This window comes from Typha latifolia, chromosome 6, assembly GCF_019914945.1.
Source record: "Typha latifolia isolate L0001 chromosome 6, TyphaL0001v2, whole genome shotgun sequence".
In the NCBI taxonomy this organism is placed as follows: domain Eukaryota; kingdom Viridiplantae; phylum Streptophyta; class Magnoliopsida; order Poales; family Typhaceae; genus Typha; species Typha latifolia.
Genome location: NC_133091.1, coordinates 3,660,654 through 3,682,518, shown reverse-complemented (window position 1 = coordinate 3,682,518; position 21,865 = coordinate 3,660,654). Strand labels below are relative to the sequence as shown.

Below are 21,865 nucleotides of genomic sequence, written 5' to 3'. Positions count from 1 at the left end.
ATCAGGTAATACCCGACCCGTTTGCATGCATAATTTGGTGGCCTTTCTTCAAAACTTTGGCCTTAACGGAGGGTTTATGTGCAAAATAGTGTTCGGAAATCAGCAGAAGCTTTGCTATATCCAACGGTCGGGATCGACCAATATAACTCTTATGAAAGACTTCACAGGACTTTCCTCGGAGAAAACCCTTCACGGCCAATTGAGAGAGATCGAGCGAGCGAGAGACTGCCCTCTTTAATGGCGGCTTCTGCTTCCTCTTCTTCTCCCCAAGGCGTCACGGAGAGAAGGGGTATCCCGGCGGCTTCCTTCGTGGAGGATGTGGAGACCTACCTCAAGCAGTCGGGCCTCGACGTGAACTCCTCCCTTGCTCTCCTTCAAGAAAGGTCCCTCCTTTATTCGACTTGATCGCTTATATTGGTTTCTTTGATCCCCCCTAATGATCGGTGGAAAACCCATCTGGGTTTTGGCAGTATTTTTTTGTTCTATTTCTTGGTTGGATTTTGTAGTGCCTGTCTAATTCGTTTTCCTTGGTTTTTTTTTCCGGTAAAATCCTACCTTTTTTAAGTTACTGTGCTGGTTAGGTCAATGGTTTCTTGTAGTTCTCCTTTTCCAAATTTTATGACGATGGATTCGTTGAGATTGATTGTCTGGTACTACAGTTGGTGGACTTGCGCAAGCTTGATTGGTGGAGTTCTAGTTGGATGGACATCTTTCGATTGTCGCAAATAATCTTATCTCTGCTATCTGATCTGTAGGTTCACATATCAGATTATGAGATTTATCGCTAATATTCGGGAAAAATAGTAGGTTTTGATTCTTCTAGTTGATGTTACGAAACCTTGTGAGTGATCCAGTTTTCTGTTCAGCAACGTCCAAAATATTGACTTTATATATATTCTCGCAATCAATGCGAAAGATGTGAGAATGCAACTAAGATAATATAACTCTTCAATTGGTCTTTTTTTTATTTGCCATCTTTTTCCTTTTTTAAAAAAACATCAACAATTTTCGTGCTCCAATTTTGTCAGATGAAGGGACAACTGGATGTTTTATTATATATACGTGGAATTTTTGTTCACTATGGACACTAATATATAGTGTTGCTTAGCCCCTGCTTTTTTTCTGAGATGATATTTAAAGGACTCCTATTTTATTGATCAACTCTTTCGAAAATGAGATAAAAATGGGCATTCAATGATCTTAAGTTGTGTTAATATTGATCAAGTTAGTCATATTAATTTCTATGGCCATCAAAGTTTTTTTTTTCCTTCTCGAGAGCATTGATCCTGATTTGACATTGTTTATCTCTGCTGAAGAATTTCTTTTTCTTTTTTTTTGTGTGGAGAAGTACCAGCAATTCAATGCCTCTTGTTAGAATTTTCTGTACCTCATTGATCTAATTAAAAAGGTAGATGGGAAGAATCTCTACTGTGTAATAAATTTTAATTGTGATCAATAGGTTTCAGGACTTAACATAATTTGATACTATATGGTCAGAGAACCACCTGTTTTTCATATATATTTGTAGTATAATATGCTGCAGAGCAATAAGCTTTCATTTGGTCCATATGTTCAATAATTTTCCTGCACTTTTTCTACTCTAGTAGTAAGGCTAAAATGCTCTCATGTATGTCGCGCATATCTAGTGCTTGATATGCGAGCATTTAATCTTTCATTTGTTCAATCATTTTTCTGCACTTTTTCTACTCTAGTAGTAATGCCAACGTGCCCTTATGTATGTCGTGCTTATCTAGTGCTAGATACGACTTATGGGTATATCTTTGATGTCTCCCTTGTAGAACCAATTCACTAATTGGTTGAATGGGTACTCTCTAGCCCTACACATGTATATGGAAGCAATGAGGTTGAACCAATAAAGAATTGGGGAACTTAAATGACATCACTAGCTTTCCTTTTTGAGGATCCCTACAATCCTATATAGAGTCAAGTATCTTACATTATAAAAATCAACCTTCTACTTGTTGGTCTTATATTCATGAGAGTAAGAGGTTGGGAAGATGATTCGGGTTAGGATGTAAGAGTCAAGTATCTTACATTATAAAAATCAATCTTCTACTTGTTGGTCTTATATTCATGAGAGTAAGAGGTTGGAAAGATGATTCAGGTTAGGATGTACTCTGGGACATGGATACATAATATTAATTTGTCAGGGTTGCCCATCGCTTTCGGTGCTCTTCCAAAGGTCTCTTCTAGTGTTACTTTAATAATGTTAGATTTTTTGTGAACTTAATTTCCTTTTTTTTTCTCAGGCTTCAGCAGTATAAGATAGTGGAGATGAAACTTCTAGCTCAACAAAGGGATCTTCAGGTGCATTTCTCTTCTTTTTCTGGCCAAAGCGATTCATAACTTCTACTGGATTTGTTTTTCAGTACAAATGTCTCATATTTCCTCTCAAAAGAAAATTTGCTGTAAGATGTATATAGCAATTTTAATTTGAAATTTTGGACGTCATCAGACAATATTAGGGGAAAAAATTCAAATTAGTTCTTTGGTGGTGAGAATCAGCACATATCCATACTTTTTAAAGGAAAGTATCAGACAATACTCAAGTGTGAAGTTCCCAGTATCTTCTTTTCATATTGAGATAATCAGTTTGAGGCTTTGTTGGGGGAAGTATAAGCTACCCTCTAATATTGTCCTGTTTATGGTTATTTATCAGTTGTTTTCATGAACTGTTGGCTCAAAAGCAAAGATGTTTTTACTTTTCTTTGTTTCAGGCAAAAATTCCGGATATCGAGAAGTGCTTGAATATTGTTGCCACGTTACAAGATAAAAAGGGTTCTGGTGAGGTTCGTCTCATTTTCTTCGGTACTTCATATTAACATCTTTTTATTGGCATGGAATAATTGCTGAATGTGATATTAGCAAGTAAAGTTATCTTCCCGACGTTCTCGTGGAGTTAGATTTCTGCAATCATCTTCATATACCAGTGATATGCCTATATCATGTTAATTTGTGAAATATTATATAGGATATCATAAGCATGTTGTCAAGGAGGAGCGCTCCACCTTATTACATATAAATACTTGACTTCTAGCAGATTAATAGTACTCTGGGTTTCAGATTCTAATCATGATCATGACATAAATTCTTTATCCTAGAAGTATGTTTTGGATATTGCTTTACTCTATTTATGATGTTACTAAATACATGTTTGTAACTTACTTGGTACATGACTCTAGAAAGCCTTATTCATATAACTTTTACATGTTCTTTTTTTCAATACCTTCTGGTTTCTGTTTTTAGGCGCTCTTGTAGGACCATATTGATTTTTTTCACATAAGAAACACAGATATTTCCATACTCACCATATCCATATCAGATGTGATACTCGTCGGATACCTTTGGATATGTGTCAGATACTTCATTAAATTCTCCGGTTTTTTAAAAATAAAATTATTGTTGTGGATGCTTCTCAGATACTTCTCGAATACTTCTCGGATATTTCCGAGATTCCTATCAACACGAGTCAATTGTAGGAGACTGTTATCTTTCATTTCTTATGAAATTTTATTACAACGGTCAATTTCTTCTAATTTATATATTGAAATCCTTTGTTTATCTTACATCTTAATTAGTAATATACTACTTAATATACTGTACCCTTGTTATGAATATTGTTTCTTTTAATGGATAAATTTGAGGTCTCCGTATATAAACTATCATACACAACAATAATATGTAATTCCTCAATAAAGAAAATACAAGTACACAAGTTCACTAATATATATGTTGAAAAATAAGAACATGATATTAGGATACGTAGCCAATATATGTATATATTTATCCATATCGGCATATCCGTATCGTATCCGATCTCGTATACCTATACATGCTTTATAGTCAATTCCTCTTTCAAAATTTCTTTTTAAATCATTTTTGGTCCACATGTATGTCCTACAGATTGTTTTTAAATGTGGAATCCTTTTTTTTTTCCTGATATTGTGATGAGATATTTCAGCAACGTAATTTCATTTTTTTTTCATTTTATCTTACAATATGGAAGTATTACTTTTTACTATCTTCTGGAAGCATCGGAGTTTCAATTTCCAATTTGATCTGCTCTGAAGTAAAAGAAATAGGAAAATTGGTTCAGTTTGAAACAGCTTTTGTAGTATTCATTTTGCCTGCTACCACATTTACATCAATGACAGGACATAAATGTGCGTAAGAATAGCAACTAATTAGAACTTATCACTGTGACTGTTTTTATAGTTTGCATATTGCTTTGGTTATTATTAATTTTTAAATACTAGTCATGATCATGGTTTTAGTTTTTGTAATCATATTTCTTTCATGTGGGCTATCCATTTTCCACATAATTTTGTATCTATGCCAATAGGATGAATTGGAATCAGCCAGAGATAAATAGTTTTCTTCAGAACTTCATGTTGTTGGCCAAGAAGATGACTGATGTATGTTCAAATGGGATTGAGATTTTTGTTGTGGAAAGTGCAGTAACTTTTGTTATCAGGAGCTTGTAACAGATACCAAATCAGAAAATGGTATTGGCTTATTACCTTAACATTGCATATCTTGATTGAAACTAGTGGGAACTTTATCGCTATATGACAGCAGTGATATGCTTGCAAAGTATGCGGTCTTTCCATGAAAAAAATTTGCAGCAGAGTGTGGTTAATCACTATCTACTATTGTCAAGATATATTTTGGTTATAATGCAAACATGAAGGTCTTTGTGCTCACATGTACTCTATTACTAACTGTTCCTGAATGCAATATTTCCACCTTTCTAGGCATTTCCCTCTAATAATTATTCAGGTATCTTTATTTTTTATCTTTGGTATAGTAGGATTATGTTGTCACAACTTTTAGATGCTCAAATTTGGTGAAAAAAAGTCATCCAGTGAATGTTTATACTTTATATTTCAGTTTTATGTCCTCAACAGATTCATACTTCTAGGCTCAAAGGTTTCCATAACCGTAGTTTCCAGGCAGTCTCATATCATTAGCTTCCTAATTCCTTTATACAGGCTCTGATTGCTGATTTTGAGGTATCTGAGGGAATTTATTCACGTGCAAGAATTGAGGATACGGACTCAGTGTGTCTCTGGTTGGGAGCAAATGTGATGCTGGAGTACTCCCGTGAAGAGGTTGGTTTGAAAGATACCTGCATTAGATTAGATATTGCACGCAATTCTAGCAGGAAAGAAAAGTAAAAAAGGGATTTGCCAGTGCTAATTCATTAGAACCCTTTGCAGGCCGAGTCTCTTCTGAAAAAGAACTTAGAAAATGCTAAAGCTAGTTCTGAAGTCCTTGTTGCTGATCTGCAGTTCTTGAGAGATCAAGTGACTATCACTCAGGTAATCTGGTTCTGAACTTCTTTATTAATTTAAAACTGTATATAGAAATCACAAATCTGAAATTATATTTGTGCAGGTTACCATTGCTCGGGTGTACAACTGGGATGTTCATCAGCGAAGAAGTAACCAAGCTCTAAAAGAAACCTAAAATGGTACCATATCTGCTTAGAAGCATTTGTTGAGTGTGTTCATCCGGTTGCTTTTTCATTTTTCCTGCTGGTAGTGTTTTTTTTTTCCTTTCCTTTCCTCGTCGTTGGATATTCTTCTGACATGTCTGTTATCTTTCTCTCGAATTTTTTTTTGTTGTGGAGTAACTTATTCTCGATAGACTGTAAAACATATCAGGCCACATAATTTTACGAGATCTCAGATTCAACTATTATGAAGTAAGTAATTTTCATGTTAATTACTTTCAAGGTAAAAAAAATGCCCTTCTCACTATTCTGAGACTGACCATTATCTAGTTCCCCCTTCTGTATCATGAAATTTGTGTTGCTTCTTTGTTAGCCTCTTTAGCACTTCTGGGATACTGAATTGATGAGTTGATATTGGTGTTGGTCATGATGCATCCAAGAATGGAACAAGTGTTGTGACTTATAGGTACATATCCCATCTTGTATCTACCAAGTAGGAAGACTGAGTTAGTCTTTGGTTATTGTGGTTGTTTTGTGCCTTATTTTTTTGTTGGGTCTTAAACAATGTGGGAGATTGATATGTTCAAGATGCTTCAATGGACGGGCAACAATTGGGTTGGATCGAGTTTAGATGATAAACAGGAATACTATCTGTTTAAAACTTATATATGACCTCAATTTGATTATATTAAATCTAAGTTCTATTTAGTCAAAATTCGCCACCTTTGAATGTATGCTTATTGTTGGTAAGTTTTGTTTATAATAAACAAGTAGCTATTATGATCTTGATTGCGAAACCTTACTCAATGCTGGAGAAAAAAAAAATCAAGTCACTTAATTAACCTTGGAATTAGCTTTTGCTGAGTTGCATTCAATATTCAAGGTGTTAAAAAACTTTTTGTCAGAGAGTCAATTTAAGTCATACGTACGTAGATGTCAAAGAGTTCCCACTTTCCAGGGACAGAGGTGACCAAACTTCACTTCAATAGCAGTTGATAGGTGACAGATACCATGTTTCTGCTAACATATGGAGCTTTTCTCATTAATTCTAGTACATGTTTTTATCCTGGAATCCTTCCAGGAAATGCTTTAGGACGAGTTTTGACCAAACTAGATCATTTCCTAAATGTCTTACACGCCAAACTTAATGGTCAAAGTAATTTATTTTACTGTAGCCTTAAATAAAATATGAAATTATTAAGTATTTCACTTAGCTAAAACTAATTGGATCAGCAATTTTTTAAGTAAAATGCTGATATGGTCGGCAGTTTTATTGAAAGAAAAAAAATGTTGAGAAACTTAGTGATTTACAAAAAAGAGAGAGGATACAACGTTGAAAAGTTGAGTATTTTATTATTGAAAATATGAAATAAAAAAGATATAGTTAAAAATATAAAAAAAAAGTTTGTAACGTCAGTTATTTATTTTAATAATAAAATATATTATTGTGAAGATATAGAAAAACTTTATAAGGCAGAATAAGACAGTAATTCCATTCTGAGGACTAGTTTGGTCAAAAACTCTTTTTAATACAATGTTCGTTTCGGATACAAGTACAATATTTTTTTTTTTAATAAAGAGTTGTAGTTAGCAAAACTCCTCACTCAGCGATAAGAAGTGGGTGTCAAAAATGAACAAGTTAGAAAGATCAGGGGGAATATGGCTTGTAGGCCTGATAACAGAGCAACATGAGGCTTCCCTACTCCATTTAGAGGTTCTGACACTCCACAATAAGGTTCTTAATCCTCCAATGGCCGGAGGTTTTAACCTTGAGCAATCTGACAGCCTTTAAGGAATCTATTTCAAGGATTAAGCTTTACCTTTTTCTCGACAAGTTGGAGGCTTAACTGTATTGTTCAAATTTCTATTAGGAGAGCAGACTCGTTAGGACAGGGCACCATATTTGCTTCCACCTCTCCCACCTGAGAGGCTTCCTTGAAGCAAGGAAATTGTAGATCAACCTAGCTTGATCCCCTTTGGGTGAGGCCACTAAATCTATGAGTCGGCAGTGGTGGCATCATCAAAGGCAGTGACAAGATGTCGAAAGCGAGTTCCCTCGGTTGAAATTGAGGGGAGCTCTGGACACTAGAGGTTGGCCAGGTTGAGACCTTCATGACCCTCGGTAGTTCTTGAACCCATACTCCCTCTTCCTTCATGACCCCGGGTATGTGGTTGCACTTCCAATGTATTGCGGTTGAGAGAGGAAATAATTTGGTATTCAGATCACCCTCCTGAACCCATTTGAGACAAAATCGCTAGAGCCATTTAAGGTTAATTTGTCTGCAAGGAGCAGACTTACAGTTGTACTGGCTCTTAAGGGCACACAGATCGGTCGAATCTAAATGCCTAAGAGCGTTGAGCCCCTCAAGATCCTGGATGGAAAGGATAGTATTATCCAGTTCATATTCAATTTTACCCACCACCTTCTTGTTCTAGCTATGTAAGGCCCCTTACAGAGTGCACACCTTGTGCATGAATGTGTGGAGTCGTGGAGAGGGTTATCTCAGGTTATTTTTTTAGACTTCATTCATGATTCGCTTCTCCTCATAGTCAAACCAATTTAGTTCAAACTGAAAAGGTCAAGCTATCCTACAAGAGGGGGCTGGACAATTAGAAGTAATGGGGATGATCCAAAGCAGATTGATATAGGTAGAGAACCTTGTAGTATGGGTGTGCATTGAGCCAAATAATGTTGGCAAACACTCGATCTTGTTGGACCTAGATGCGACGAGGTCCATGTCCGTCTCCTCCTCCACGAGGGGAGTAAGGAGTAGAGCCATCCTAAGGGACTTGACCGCCTCCACATGTTTGTTCATAAGGTTGCTCGACCAAGTCAAGGCCAACCCTTATATGGTCGATGCTAGCTTGTCTTGAAAGATATTCTTGGGATAAGACCCTTCTGGCTTTACGTTAGGCTCGCTCTTAGCCTATGCTCATCTTCACGTATGTTGTTTGTGGCATTCGATACTTGCCAATGCCAAGCCGAATGGATAGTCCATTAAATACCGCCAAGCTTAGCTCTAGCACACTGACTTATCAGCTAGGTCTAGGTCCGTAATATCCATAATGACCTCTCCACTCTCCATTGAATGCTCTATCGACGTGTCAATATTAGGAGGTTGTGGATCTTTCTCTATCTAACTGTCAGCTTGGTTGGTGGTTTTCAACGAGTTAGAGGTGGCCAGACTATATATATTGTAGGTGACACTAGGACATCTCACGATTGGATCGAAACAAGATGAACATTTTCCATCTTAGGTTGGGACTGCTTTGGGGCATGCTTCTTCTAGGTTTACATTGGACGGTGCACCACATGGGACCTTGCTCCAATGTGGTTTCATCGTTTTGCTTGCATGACTCAATGGCATTGCTATGGTGATATTGGTTTGTCACCTTCTGTGGTTATCGACCACGTTAACTTCTGGGCATTTATCTGCTTTGCACCCAATGTGACTATAGATAGCAGAAGGAGGAGATGATTTCGTACACCACTACTTAGTTGGTTGGCATTCTTAGATTTAGGCCCTAGCCAGACAACCATTTTAAGATATTTTTTTTAAGTCCACCTTCACGCACATCCTTGCAAACTTGCTCTGCGTGAGGTCCGGTGATGTTTTATCAACCCTAAAAAGTTTGCTGAAATAGGCCATCACCGTAATGAGAGCTTCGAGCTCCTAGTGCTCCTTGGGGAGGTTATGTAGTTGAATCTAGACAGGGGGGCTATGATGAAGGCTTCTGACAAAGGATGGAAGTTGTTCCGCCATGAAATCGGGTTCAACACCTTAATTCTCTTGGTTGTCTGAGGCTTGTTAGTGAGCGTAAAGCTCATATCCTCCTTATTGAACTAGAAGATATAGAACTCATCTTCTACATTCGAGACAGAGGAATCCCCAATGCTATTCCAGAGTATAGCAAGAATGCCCTTCAACCTTGCCAAGGGGATGCATCACCCTAGGAACCTCCCAAAGATTGAGCATTTCCATCTTTCTAAGAACTTGGGAAGACCACATAGTCCTCGGTCTAGCCTAAATCTTCGTAAGTATCTCATCCGAGATACTCCATTGAGTGCTATTAGCCTAGTGAGAGCTAGCAGCAACTGATGCCCAAGATCTAGGTGGGGTTTTAGGTCAATCCTCATGCTTCTTGGACACCTCTGACTCAGAGGTTTTGGATGACAAGGCTCGCCTTTGGAGCACATCTTCACCTTAATTGTTGCGGGAGGGCGGATTCCTTCGCTTCCTTCATTACTTTTTTTTGTGTGTGTGTGTGTGCGCTCGCGCTCGGACGATGGTCACACACCTTATTCCATTTTTTCTGCTCATATACAATTTTCTATATAGAATGAACCAAAAAAATGTATTAGTTGTGAATCGCTGTCGTAGTAATCCTATCTTTGCCAAAGGCTTGGAATAAGGCACACCTATTGGTTCAATTGTGTTCTTCTACCATGGTCAAACAACTGTTTAACATACTTTACATGCATGCAGGTCTTCTTTGTATTTTATGGTAGGGGCAATTTGAACAGAAGAAAATAGAGATATTTAGAGAGGATTTTCAATGTAAGATGATTCGGAATAAGTACATACGATGTTTTTTTGCTTCAAATTTTCTTCAACTTATGCAGTCAAATCGATATGGTTACCAAAAAGCCTTTTGCCAACCTGAACCCTCGTTCATACCAACAAATTCATGGTATTCAAACGAGATGAAACCTGAGATTAGGAAGAAAAACAAAGAGGGTTGAGAGTCCTCAATTTTCTTCCTCTTCTAGCTCTGAGATTTTGACCAAAAGAATATCGTTATGCCTCGAAAAAGAAAAACATTCTAGTCATTTTTAGTGAGATGCTATTTGTCGAAACGTTGTTAGTGCTAACCTAACCGAGAGAGTGAGTGTTCTACGAACATTTAGTAATACATTTACAAATACTAAACGTACAGATGCAAACCATGTATATTAGATGTCTAAATACTAATTATAGTATGATTTCCATTGCAATTAGAGGTCGAAAAAGTCTGCCCAGTTTGAGATTAACATGAGAGGTAGAGAGAGAGATAGAGTTCGAGTTGTCAACATAACTAAATCATTGCTTCTAATCCAGTGACAAGTTCTTTTCAAAGCAGTTAATAGAATCCAAAAGAGTCTTCAGCTCAGGAAGGAGGGAGTTCCTTTCGCATTGGCAAAAGTTAGGCATGTAGGGCCAAACCCTCCTCCCCCACTGTTGCTGCAGGAATTTATCGCATCCGGTCACTTGTCTTCCCACTAGTGGTTGCCCAACCAATTCAACCCTGGCTGCACTAAATCACCCGCATCCGGGCCTTGCAGTGAATCCCCCAACCCCTCCGGAGAAGACGTACTTCTCCGAGCGTCTCTCTATTGAGTACACGCACACGCCTTTCCCAATTTGTCCCTTTTCGCTAATCACGCCGCGATACTATGCATGAAGATGCATGCAAAGTCTAACGTTTATCATGTGGAAGTCATGCGGGAGATGATATCTCCCACCATATCTTGTACCTATTTAAAGACCCAAATGCCTCTCCCTATATCATACAACCCTGCAGCAATGGCAAAGAAGACGATTGCCCAAAAGGTGTGCCTTGCTCTCCTCTCCTTTCTCCACCCCAAAACCGTCGCCAGAAATGGCCCAAGGTCGCAGGGCCTCCCGCCTCTGGCGGACCTCCCCAGCGAGGACACAGTGTGTGATTTGGAAGGAGGGCTGCTGAGGTCTTCTTCTACCTTCCCTTACTTCATGCTTGTGGCGTTGGAGGCAGGGGGGTTCTTGAGGGGCCTCCTCCTCTTGCTCCTGTGCCCCTTGCTGTGCTGCGTTAGCGATGAGGTGGGGATTAAGGTGATGGTGATGGTGAGCTTTTGCGGGGTGAGGAAGGCGGGGTTCAGGGTGGGGAGGGCAGTCTTGCCCAAGTTCTTCTTGGAGGAGGTGGGGTTGGAAGGGTTCGAGGTGTTGATGAAGAGTGGGAGGAGGGTGTGTGTGAGCAGGATGCCGAGGGTGATGGTGGAGGTGTTCTTGAAGGACTACCTGGAGGTTGAGGTGGTGGTGGGGAGGGAGTTGGGGGAGTTTTGGGGGTTCTATACTGGGTTGATGGAAGAGGAGAGGTTGATGGAGGATTTGAATGCGAAGGACTTGTTTAGGGTGGAGGAGAAAGTCAAGAGGAAGTGGAGCCCTTTGCCTAGGGAAAAATATCCAAGGTCATTGGTATTCCATGATGGAAGAATGGCCTTCAGACCAACTCCCACCAACACGCTGTTGATGTTCATGTGGCTCCCACTTGGTGTTTTCCTCGCCATCCTTAGGCTTCTCATTGGCTTAACCCTCCCTTACAAGCTATCAACTCCAGTCCTAGAGATGACTGGAATGAGATGGAGGCTCAAAGGATCCTACTCTTCTTTCTCCAAAGCTTCAGATGATTCCTCGAAAGGCAAAGGTCAGCTATTTGCTTGCAACCATAGGACTCTCATTGATCCAATCTACATCTCTATAGCTCTAAACAAGCCAGTCAGAGCAGTCTCCTACAGCCTCAGTAGAGTCTCAGAGATCCTAGCACCGATTAAGACGGTGAGATTGACAAGGAACAGAGAAGCAGATGGGAAAATGATGGGAGAATTATTAAGCAAAGGAGAGCTCGTAGTTGTGTGCCCTGAGGGAACCACTTGCAGAGAGCCATATCTTCTAAGGTTCAGCCCTCTCTTCACGGAGCTCAGCGACGAGATCGTTCCGGTCGCATTGGACGCCAAGGTTAGTATGTTCTACGCGACGACCGCCGGAGGATGGAAGTGCTTCGATTCATTGTACTACTTAATGAACCCTAGTATGTGCTACGAAGTGGAGTTCCTTGAGAAGATTGACACCAGCGGTGTGAGGATGAGGAAATCTTGCAGCATTGACATGGCTAACTATGTGCAGAGAGAGATTGGAAAGGCATTGGAGTTTGAATGCACCAAGCTCACTAGGAAAGATAAGTATATGATGCTTGCAGGGAATGATGGAAGTGTTGCACCATCCATGAGGATGAGAGAATCTCCGGGCATGAGTCGTAGTTAGAACTGCAAGAACTACAAACTTTAGGAATGGCCATTGTGAAGTATATATAACATAGTGGACATTTGTTACATACTAGCTACCTTTATTTATCTCTTTTAATTAGTTTGGCCTGTTAATTTTTATACATAGATTTTTCGAATCTTGTACGCTTCCTAGATTAAAACACAGGTCGTATTTGCCATTGTACTTATATATATATATATATATATATATTATGTGAAACTCTTTTTTATCTTTTGTTGGTGATCTCAAACATTGTAGTCCTACTCACTCACTATTTCCATCTATAAATGTGAATATGTTTGTTGAGAATAAAGAATCTGTTGATATATCTGAAAAGGAGGAGTTTTCTTCAATAAGACTCAAATGTAGATGAGAACACTTTGATTTCATAAAAGGCAATGCTTGTTACTGTTGGAATAGTATAAAGATGAGATCCATCACCATATGCTTATTGAGAAAAAATGTATTTAAAGCAAGGAAGTTTGACTAATGAGAACATTATCTAAACTGACCGTTAGAGCAGCCACCATTGGCACTGTGCCCAGTTCAATTGCAATAATCCATGACTGTGTAGACTTTTCGTAACGTTAGGTTACAAGGGATCGTCATGCATTGACTTGAAAATGTTAAAGAGGATTTAGTTTGATGATTCTCATATGCTTTTTGATGTAAGAAAATGACAAATATTAAGAAAGAAATTCCAGAAACTGAGAAGAAATTTCGCGGCATAAAAGAATAAAAAATTTCCGAGGCCATACTTTGAAAGGGATAGAAGGAGACAAGAACCTAGAAATGCAGTAGCATGTCTTAATCTACTGTAACCTTTTTCCAGGGAGAAGACTATTAAATTATAATTAAACACATATAGATACATGCATACATATATACAATTGCCGTATAGTAATGCGACTTGCACTTAGGACATCGCTAACACATCCATCATATATAACATTGAACGCTCTAATCGTACCTATTCAAATTCTATGAATCTACCATATTTCATTTAGGGTGAAATCAGAATACGAACACGTTGATGCATAATGAGAGCGATCTATGTGTTGATGCATATCTATTATGAACACGTTAGCATAACTTAGAATTGAATCCGCACGCAAGCGATCCCCTCTATTATTTTACTCTTGTTCTGCCCCCAACATATATGCATACAACCTTGTATTTCCATACCCTCAATTTCAATCAAAAATTTGGCACAGAGGGAAATCTAGAGATTCATTAACCCTAATGAGTGTGTACTTGATATTTGTAGCATAACTCTTGAAAACTGATTCTCCTGTCCGTACTCCAGATATATATATATATATATATATATATATATATATATATATATATATAATTTAGATCAACCTATAATTAGAATTTAATTTGATTCTCTTCTTAATATTGAATTTGGTAGGCTTTGGTTTTAGATTTATTAGGCTTTCAGTTATCTTATATAAGCCATATAATCAAGAACTTCTTTAAAGCTCAAAGGTGTTTTTGGGCATCTTATATAGGGAAACCTATCAGTATCAAATAAGTATACAAAATGGGTTATAAATTTATAATCCAAGTACTTCTTTGAAGTCGAAAAAGTTTTTGGGCACATCAATAGGCACTAATAATGGAACAAGAAGCCCAATTTCGGGCCCCAAACAAAAACGTACCATGACAAAATACTCGGTTAGAGTCCTAAGCTTGACTTTTAAAATGCCTAGAATACAATTAACTTCCTATGAAATCATAGTCCAAAAAATGATGTTAAATTACAAATAGTTCGTGGCATTATCACAAAATCATAACGGTAGGCTACACCAAGCTTTACATTTACTAGAGTGAAGAGCATGTCTGGCGGCGAGATTATGAGTACAGGTTACATTATTTCAACTTTCCCAAAAAAAATAAGCCTAAATCGAGGATACATGATCGACCACCTCGAGCATTCTTAGACTATAGAAAGTATATACTAAATAGTATTATCAGAGCAATTAGTTATTTTTAATTCTTTTAAAATATAAGAATAAATATGTCATATAATTTGCACGTTGACGGTTTGTAGATTAAAAAAGTAACAAAACCTAATCGAGAAGATGCCTAAAACATTTTCAATACTTCATGAGGTCTACGTGTCACCAAAAAAAAAGTTTAAAAAATATACGCGAGTTAATTTAGGGATGGATCTACATATTATTAGTCCTAAAATGATTTATAACCCTTTTATCTATTGAAGTTCCTATGCACATTCCAATCCGCAGAAATGAATTCTATTGGAAAAAGAAAAAAAACCTTTAATTAGTTTGGGTTAAAAATAATTGAATGCTTGTTTTTTTTCTCTTTTTTTAAATGCTTTGAAAAGCACACATAACCATCATGATGTGTTGCTATTTGTACGATTTATATTATTATGCTATTATTTGTAGTACTAGTCCGATTGAAAACACCATGCACGCTCTTTTCATATTTTCTTCTTCTTTGTTAATGATTAATCTCTCTCTTGTTCATATCCTTAACCTATTAAAGCTCAATGTCTCTCAGTTTTCTGACGGTTGAGAAGCTTCTGAAAAGAACGTACAACAAGATATGTTACGATACTACTATCAGTAGCGTTACGATGAAATTTTCAATGCACCATGCCATGCACTCTCTAATTTCTTATCCAAAAGATTTATTAAATTTATGGGAGGAGTTCAAATGACATCTTTTTGAAATCATTCTGTGATTTAATTAATACGTATACCTTTTCTTTCCAAGTGTTCGTCTGTCTATAATTTTCAAACGACTAAAATACTCATGAGAGGCTGTAAGCTGTTCAAACTTCTTCAAGAACATTTTCGTATTTTGATGATAGAGCTAAATAAATCATAACACGGATTTTGAGGATAGGTAGTCGATGTAATAGTAGTAATGGAGTTGTGTTACAAATATACTGTGCATGAATATGGTCTTTTTTATATGATAATGAAATGCGTTGGAGAGCAGAAAAATAAAAATAAAAAGTTATGGATTCGAGGCTTTAATGTGGGAGGCCATGGAGACAAATAATTAATATTTAACGACTCTTGATGCATTGATGGGTATGTGTTGTTCTCCGGGGGGAGGTGGGGGAGGTGTCTCTCTAGATTTTTTTTTTCCAAAGAAGTGGAATTTAATAGTATTTCAGTAAAATTGATGTAGTCGTTATTGGAATCCAAAATTACTTATATAATATGAGTAAGGCTATCAAAATAGATGAGCAGCTCGAGCTCTAATGGAAAAAAATAAAACAAAATTTAAAATTAATTTTGATCCGAGTCTGAATTAAAGCTGGGTCGCTCAAGCTGAGTTTGATAAGCTCAAAAATAGAAAATGCTTTTTAACTTTTTGAGGATGTATCTCATATATATATATACACACTAATAAAATGCTCTTTAACTTTTTGAAAAATATTAATATCAAAATATTCTTATTAAATTAACACCTAATAAGATTTAAATTATCTCAAAAAAAAAGTGCCCATATATATATATATGCACTGAAGGTGGTATGCAACTGACTACTGGAGAGAAAAAATAACCATCAACTTATATATTTATCCTTTAATTAGAACTATATTACATGCTTCACTAAACCACATTCCAAACACCTACAGCTACTCCTTTTTTTTCCTAGATTAGATTTTAAGACATCATGTAACATATATGTGCAAACTACTGCACCAATAACCTAAGATGAGCTCTTTTACAATTCACAGGAAGCCATTTACTTCAAGAAATATATATAGTACATGAACATATACATGAAGGAATGTAGCCCAGTAACAAGTGGATTATTTCTAGTGTAACCTGCTTCTTCCAAACAAAGTAATGTTCTTTGCTCACTATATATTACTCTGCAGCAGGATGAGATTCTGGAAGGTATTCAAGGTTTGGTTGGAGCCACTTTATGAGCAATAAATAAAGCAGGTAGCAAACACCATAATATATAACAAGGATATCAGTAGATATACACTTCATTGAATATATGTGGGGTTCCCACCGCTGAGAAAAAGGTCCACCCCTGTGATGTAATATACAACAGGAATCATGGTAACTAGAATTGAAATTACCAAGTTACTACATAACAATATGAAATACCCCAAACCTGTCAGGCACCCCTCTCATGAGACCCACATATATCAATAGTACAAAAATAATAGTAGAGCTCATACGCCATAATAAGTTCATAGATATTACAAAAGTGAGTAGAGTTCTTAAATAAAAAAATACATATCGAAAAACAAATAATAAAGGAAAAATATGCTCTTAAATAATGTTACTATAAAATAGATAATAAAAGAGGAAACATGGTGAGATAAAATTAGATGGGAGGGAGGAGGGGGAGTTTGCGTCGATGAGGAGAAAGAGAAGAGCTGTCGATGAGCGGTCTCCAAATCTAGTGCTACACGCATAGTTGGTCTTGTTTTTAAGACTTATTTGTAGGCTTTGTATTTTAAGCTGGTTTAAAGAGTTATATTTTTAAATTGATTGAAAGCTTGCTAGATTATAATCCCCTAAGCTGTATTATAAATCGTTAAAAATTAGCTTAAATTTAGTTTTAATACATTTTCAGCATGTATCATCATTTCTATGTCGCACGTTCGAACAAGCCCTAGGGGCGTTCGAACGCGGGCTCTAAACAGAGAGCAATCTATGATGCAAGCATTCGAACGGTCCCAGCCGCGTTCGAACGCGAGCCAACCAGAGAGCAGACTTTCTGCAGGCGTTCAAACGGCCCCAGCCGCGTTCGAATGCGGGCCAACCCGAGAGCAACTATTTCTGCATGCGTTCGAACGGCCCCCTCCTACGTTCGAACGCCCTCTTGTTTCTGTTGTATTGATATTGTGCGCGTTCGAACGCGCCCCCGAGGGCGTTCAAACGCGACACAGAAAATCCCTAAATCTGAACCTGACTATAAATTCTAAGGAGTTAGCAGTTGGAAGAACATTTATGAGAGTTGAGCTACCATTGTAAGAAGAGTGATTTGAGTTGTTAAACTCTTTGTAAGTGAGGGATTTGCATAGTAAAGAAAATTCTTCCTCTCGTGAACGTAGGCACATCGCCGAACCACGTAAATCTTATCTCTCTTTATTGTCTCTGTTGTCTCCATTATTTCCATTGTTGGTGATTGCTTGCATTAGGATGTTAATCTGTGATTAGAATTTGCTTAGGGCTTTTTCTATCACCATTAACCTCTCTTTGGAGTTTTTCCAAGCATTGCATTGGTTTTCTTTCACTATTCCCATTTGGGCTATTTGAGGGTGAAGGTCTTGCTTCCGCTTCCTTCACCCATTTGGGACTTTTGCACAACAAATTGGTATTAGAGAAATTAGTTTCAAATCTAGGCTATTGAATTTGAGAATAGTGAGGGATTGAAGAAATTTTAGCAAAATGGGGGAATCATCCAAATCGGGCAAACTTATCTCAAATGCAAATTTTGAAGTTGAGAAATTTGATGGCACCAGCAACTTTGGAATGTGGCAATGTGAAGTTATGGATGTTTTGTTCCAATAAGAATTGGACATTATCTTGGAGGAGAAACCCAAAGATGTATCCAAGAAGGAATGGAAGAAATTGAATAGGCAAGCATGTAGCACTATTCGGTTTTGTCTAGCAAAGAACCAAAAGTACTTTGTGATTAAGGAGAATTCGGTAAAATGCTTGTGGAAGAAACTGGAGGACAAATTCATGACCAAGAACATTGATAACCGGCTTTACCTAAAGAAGAAGTTTTTCAGATTTCAATACAAGATGGGAACACCGATGGCGGAGCATTTGAATGCCTTCAATAAGTTACTTACGGACTAGCAAAACTTGGATGTTGAAATTTCGAATGAGGACAAGGCATTGGTATTGTTGAATTCCTTACCGGATACTTATGACCACCTTACTACTATCCTACTATATGGAAAGGATTCAATTCATTATGATGATGTTGCAAATGCATTGATTAACAATGAGTATCGGAAATTGGACAAGCAAGCTACTCATGAGTCATCATCTGATGCATTAATGGTAAGGGGTATATCAGAAAATAAAAAATTTGGGAAAAGAGGCAAATCCTCAGATAGGAAGTCAATTGCCAAAGACCAATGTTCCTATTGCCACAATAAAGGGCATTGGAATAAGGATTGCCCTGTATTGAAAAACAAGGACAAGAAACCCTAAAAGGCAAATATGGCACATTCAGATGATGAGGACTCGAAAAGCGCCTTGGTAGGGTTGGCTCTTGCATGTAGCACGGATGAGTGGATCTTAGACTCCGATTTCACATACCATATGTGTCCAAACCGGAGTTGGTTCTCCACTTTTGAGAAAATTTCCGGTGGAGTTGTGTTTATGGGCTATGATAGCCCTTGTAGAGCTGAAAGCATTGGCACTATTCGCCTGAAGCACCAAGATGGGTCTATCAAAAAGCTAACTGAAGTCCGGTACATACCGGATTTGAAGAAGAACCTCATCTCCCTTGGGGTTTTGGAATCAAAGGGTTTCACTGTTACTTTAAAAGGTGGAGCATTGAAGGTGACCTTGGGAGCATTGGTGGTGATGAAGGGCATAAGAAGAAGCAATCTGTACTTCTTACAACGCTCTACAGATTTGGAAAGAATAGTGGCCGCCTCAAGTAACACTATTAGTGAGGTAGACTCTTCCAGACTATAGCACATGAGGTTGGGGCACCTAGGACAGAAAGCTTTGCAAAGCCTATCAAGTCAAGGTTTGCTAAAGGGTGTGAAGAGCCTCAAACTAGAATTTTGCAAACACTGTGTTTTGGGCAAACAAACTAGAGTTAAATTTGCCACTGTTGTACACCGGACCAAGCGGATCTTGGATTACATTCACATAGATGTTTGGGGGCCTACCCAAAAGGCCTCATTGGGAGGAAAGCACTGATTCGTCACCTTTGTAGATGACTATTCTAGAAGGTCTTAGGTGTACACCATGCACCATAAGAACCAAGTGCTTAAAATTTTTCAGAATTGGAAGAAGATGATTGAGAATCAGACTAGCAAGAAGATAAAGAAGTTCAGATCAGATAATAGTGGAGAGTACACTTCAGATCCGTTTATGAGGTTATGCAAAGAAGAAGGGATTGAAAGACACTTCACTATTAGAGAGACATCTCAGCAAAATGGCATGGCATAACGTCTAAACCGAACTTTATTGGAGAAGGTTCGGTGTATGTTGTCCAATGCTAGATTGGGTAAGGAGTTTTGGGCTGAGGCAATCAACTATGCATGTCATCTTATCAACCGGCTATCTTTATCTATAAACAATGGGAAGAGCCCATTGGAGGTATGGTCTGGCAAACCCGTTTTAGATTATGATTCCTTACATATTTTTGGTTGCCCTGCATACTATCATGTCAAGGAAAGCAAGTTGGATCCTAGAGCCAAGAAGGACATCTACTTGGGCTTTAGCACTGGATTGGAGGGATTTCAGGTTTGGAGGCCAGAATTGAGGAAATTGATCATCAGAGGGATAATACATTTGATGAATCATCCATGCTGAAGCAAAGACAAGCATTAGATAGCCCGGTTGATGACAGTGCTGAAGATGTTCCACAGCAGGTGGAGTTTGAGGAGCATTCAAGTCCACCACAAAATACACCTTCAGAAGGGGCAAATGAAGAGGAAGATTCTAATTTGTAAGAGGATGACAGTGTGGAGCTAGAAACTGATGATCAAGACTCCATAGTAGTTAGAAGGCCAAGGAGAGAAATCAGAAGGCCGGCACGCTATTCTGATATGTTGGCATATGCTCTTCCGGTGATTGATGAAGACTTTCCCACTTCATTCAAAGAAGCTATGAAGAACACTGAAACAACAAATTGGAAAAGGGTAATGAATGATGAAATGAAAGCATTTGAGAAAAATAAAACTTAGGATTTGGTGGAGCTCCCTAAGGGGAAGAAGGCTATTGGGTGCAAATGAATATATGCCAAGAAGGATGATCCTCAATCAAATGGCGGGGTTAGATTCAAGACTAGATTGGTGGCAAAAGGGTATGCTCAAAAGGAGGGGATCGACTATAATGAAGTGTTTTCTCCAGTGGTGAAACACTCCTCTATTCGGATTTTGCTAGCCTTGGTAGCTCAGTTTGATCTTGAGCTGGCCCAGATGGATGTGAAGACTGCCTTCTTGCATGGTGATTTGGAGAAGAACATCTATATGACACAGCCGTAAGGGTTAAAAATTAGTGGAAAAGAAGACTTGGTTTGCAAATTGAAAACAATCCTTGTATGGCTTGAAACAGTCTCCTAGGCAGTGGTATAAACGGTTTGACTAGTTTATACGGAGGCATAAATACACGCGAAGCCACTATAACCATTGCGTGTACTTTAGAAAGCTTCAAGATGGATCATTTATCTATTTGCTATTATATGTTGATGATATGTTGATAGCATCTAAGAGCAAGGTGGAGATTGATAAATTGAAGCTCCAATTGAATAAAGAGTTTGAAATGAAGGATCTAGGAGAAGCAAGGAAGATACTTGGTATGGAGATCAGAAGAGATAGGAAATTGGGGATAGTATGCTTAACTCATGAGCAGTATTTGAAGAAGGTATTGTAGTGGTTTGGAGTTGATAGCAAAACAAAACCAGTGAGTACATCGTTGGCACCTCATTTTAGGCTCAGTGCAACTATGTCACCCACTTCAGATGCCGAGAGAGAGTCTATGTCTAAGGTACCATATTTAAGTGCAGTTGGAAGCCTAATGTATACAATGGTGTGCACTAGGCCAGACATTTCACAAGTCACTAGCATTGTTAGTCGATATAAGCATGCTCCAAGAAAAGGGCATTAGCAGGCTGCGAAATGGATTCTGAGATATATCCATGGTACTGTGGGTGTCGGACTAAAATTTGTAAAAGATGATAGACTTAGTCTACATCTTACTGGATATGTAGATTTGGACTATGCATGTGATTTGGATAAGCGTAGATCCACTACGGGATATGTTTTCACACTTGCTAGAGGGTCGGTGAGTTAGAGATCTACCTTATAGTCGACTGTTGCTTTATCTACCACACAGGCAGAGTATATAGCAGTGATAGAGACTATAAAGGAGGCTATTCGGTTGCTTGGTCTGACGGATGACTTGAGTGTATACTAAGAGAAGGTGGAGGTACATTGTGATAGCCAAAGTGCAATTTGTTTGGCTAAGAATCAAGTTCACCACACAAGGACAAAGCACATTGATGTCCCTTTCCATTTTGTGAGAGAAATTTTAGAAGAAAAGGATATTTCACTTTGCAAGATTAAAACCGCTGATAATCCGGCTGATATGTTGACAAAAGTAGTGACCAAAATCAAATT

The 21,865-nt window shown here is 38.0% G+C and overlaps 2 protein-coding genes across 2 annotated transcripts; both read left to right on the top strand.

Moving 5' to 3' along the window:
- The first annotated feature begins 165 nt into the window (after positions 1-165).
- On the top strand, positions 166-5,724 carry LOC140790637 (prefoldin subunit 3). Its single transcript, XM_073140794.1, has 6 exons — positions 166-383; positions 2,271-2,328; positions 2,739-2,810; positions 5,013-5,132; positions 5,241-5,342; positions 5,419-5,724. Exons 1-6 carry the CDS (start codon positions 238-240, stop codon positions 5,488-5,490), a joined length of 570 nt encoding a protein of 189 aa, XP_072996895.1. The 5' UTR covers positions 166-237; the 3' UTR covers positions 5,491-5,724.
- Positions 5,725-10,955: 5,231 nt separating this feature from the next.
- On the top strand, positions 10,956-12,735 carry LOC140791011 (probable glycerol-3-phosphate acyltransferase 3). Its single transcript, XM_073141354.1, has one exon. The coding sequence runs from the start codon at positions 10,957-10,959 to the stop codon at positions 12,532-12,534; it is 1,578 nt and encodes a 525-aa protein (XP_072997455.1). The 5' UTR covers position 10,956; the 3' UTR covers positions 12,535-12,735.
- The last annotated feature ends 9,130 nt before the right edge of the window (positions 12,736-21,865 follow it).

Coding starts and splice junctions, on each gene's coding strand:
- LOC140791011 (XM_073141354.1), top strand. CDS start 10,957: ATGCGGGAGATGATATCTCCCACCATATCTTGTACCTATTTAAAGACC.
- LOC140790637 (XM_073140794.1), top strand. CDS start 238: ATGGCGGCTTCTGCTTCCTCTTCTTCTCCCCAAGGCGTCACGGAGAGA. Junction 2,811..5,012: donor ATAAAAAGGGTTCTGGTGAG/GTTCGTCTCATT, acceptor TCCTTTATACAG/GCTCTGATTGCTGATTTTGA. Junction 5,133..5,240: donor TGGAGTACTCCCGTGAAGAG/GTTGGTTTGAAA, acceptor AACCCTTTGCAG/GCCGAGTCTCTTCTGAAAAA.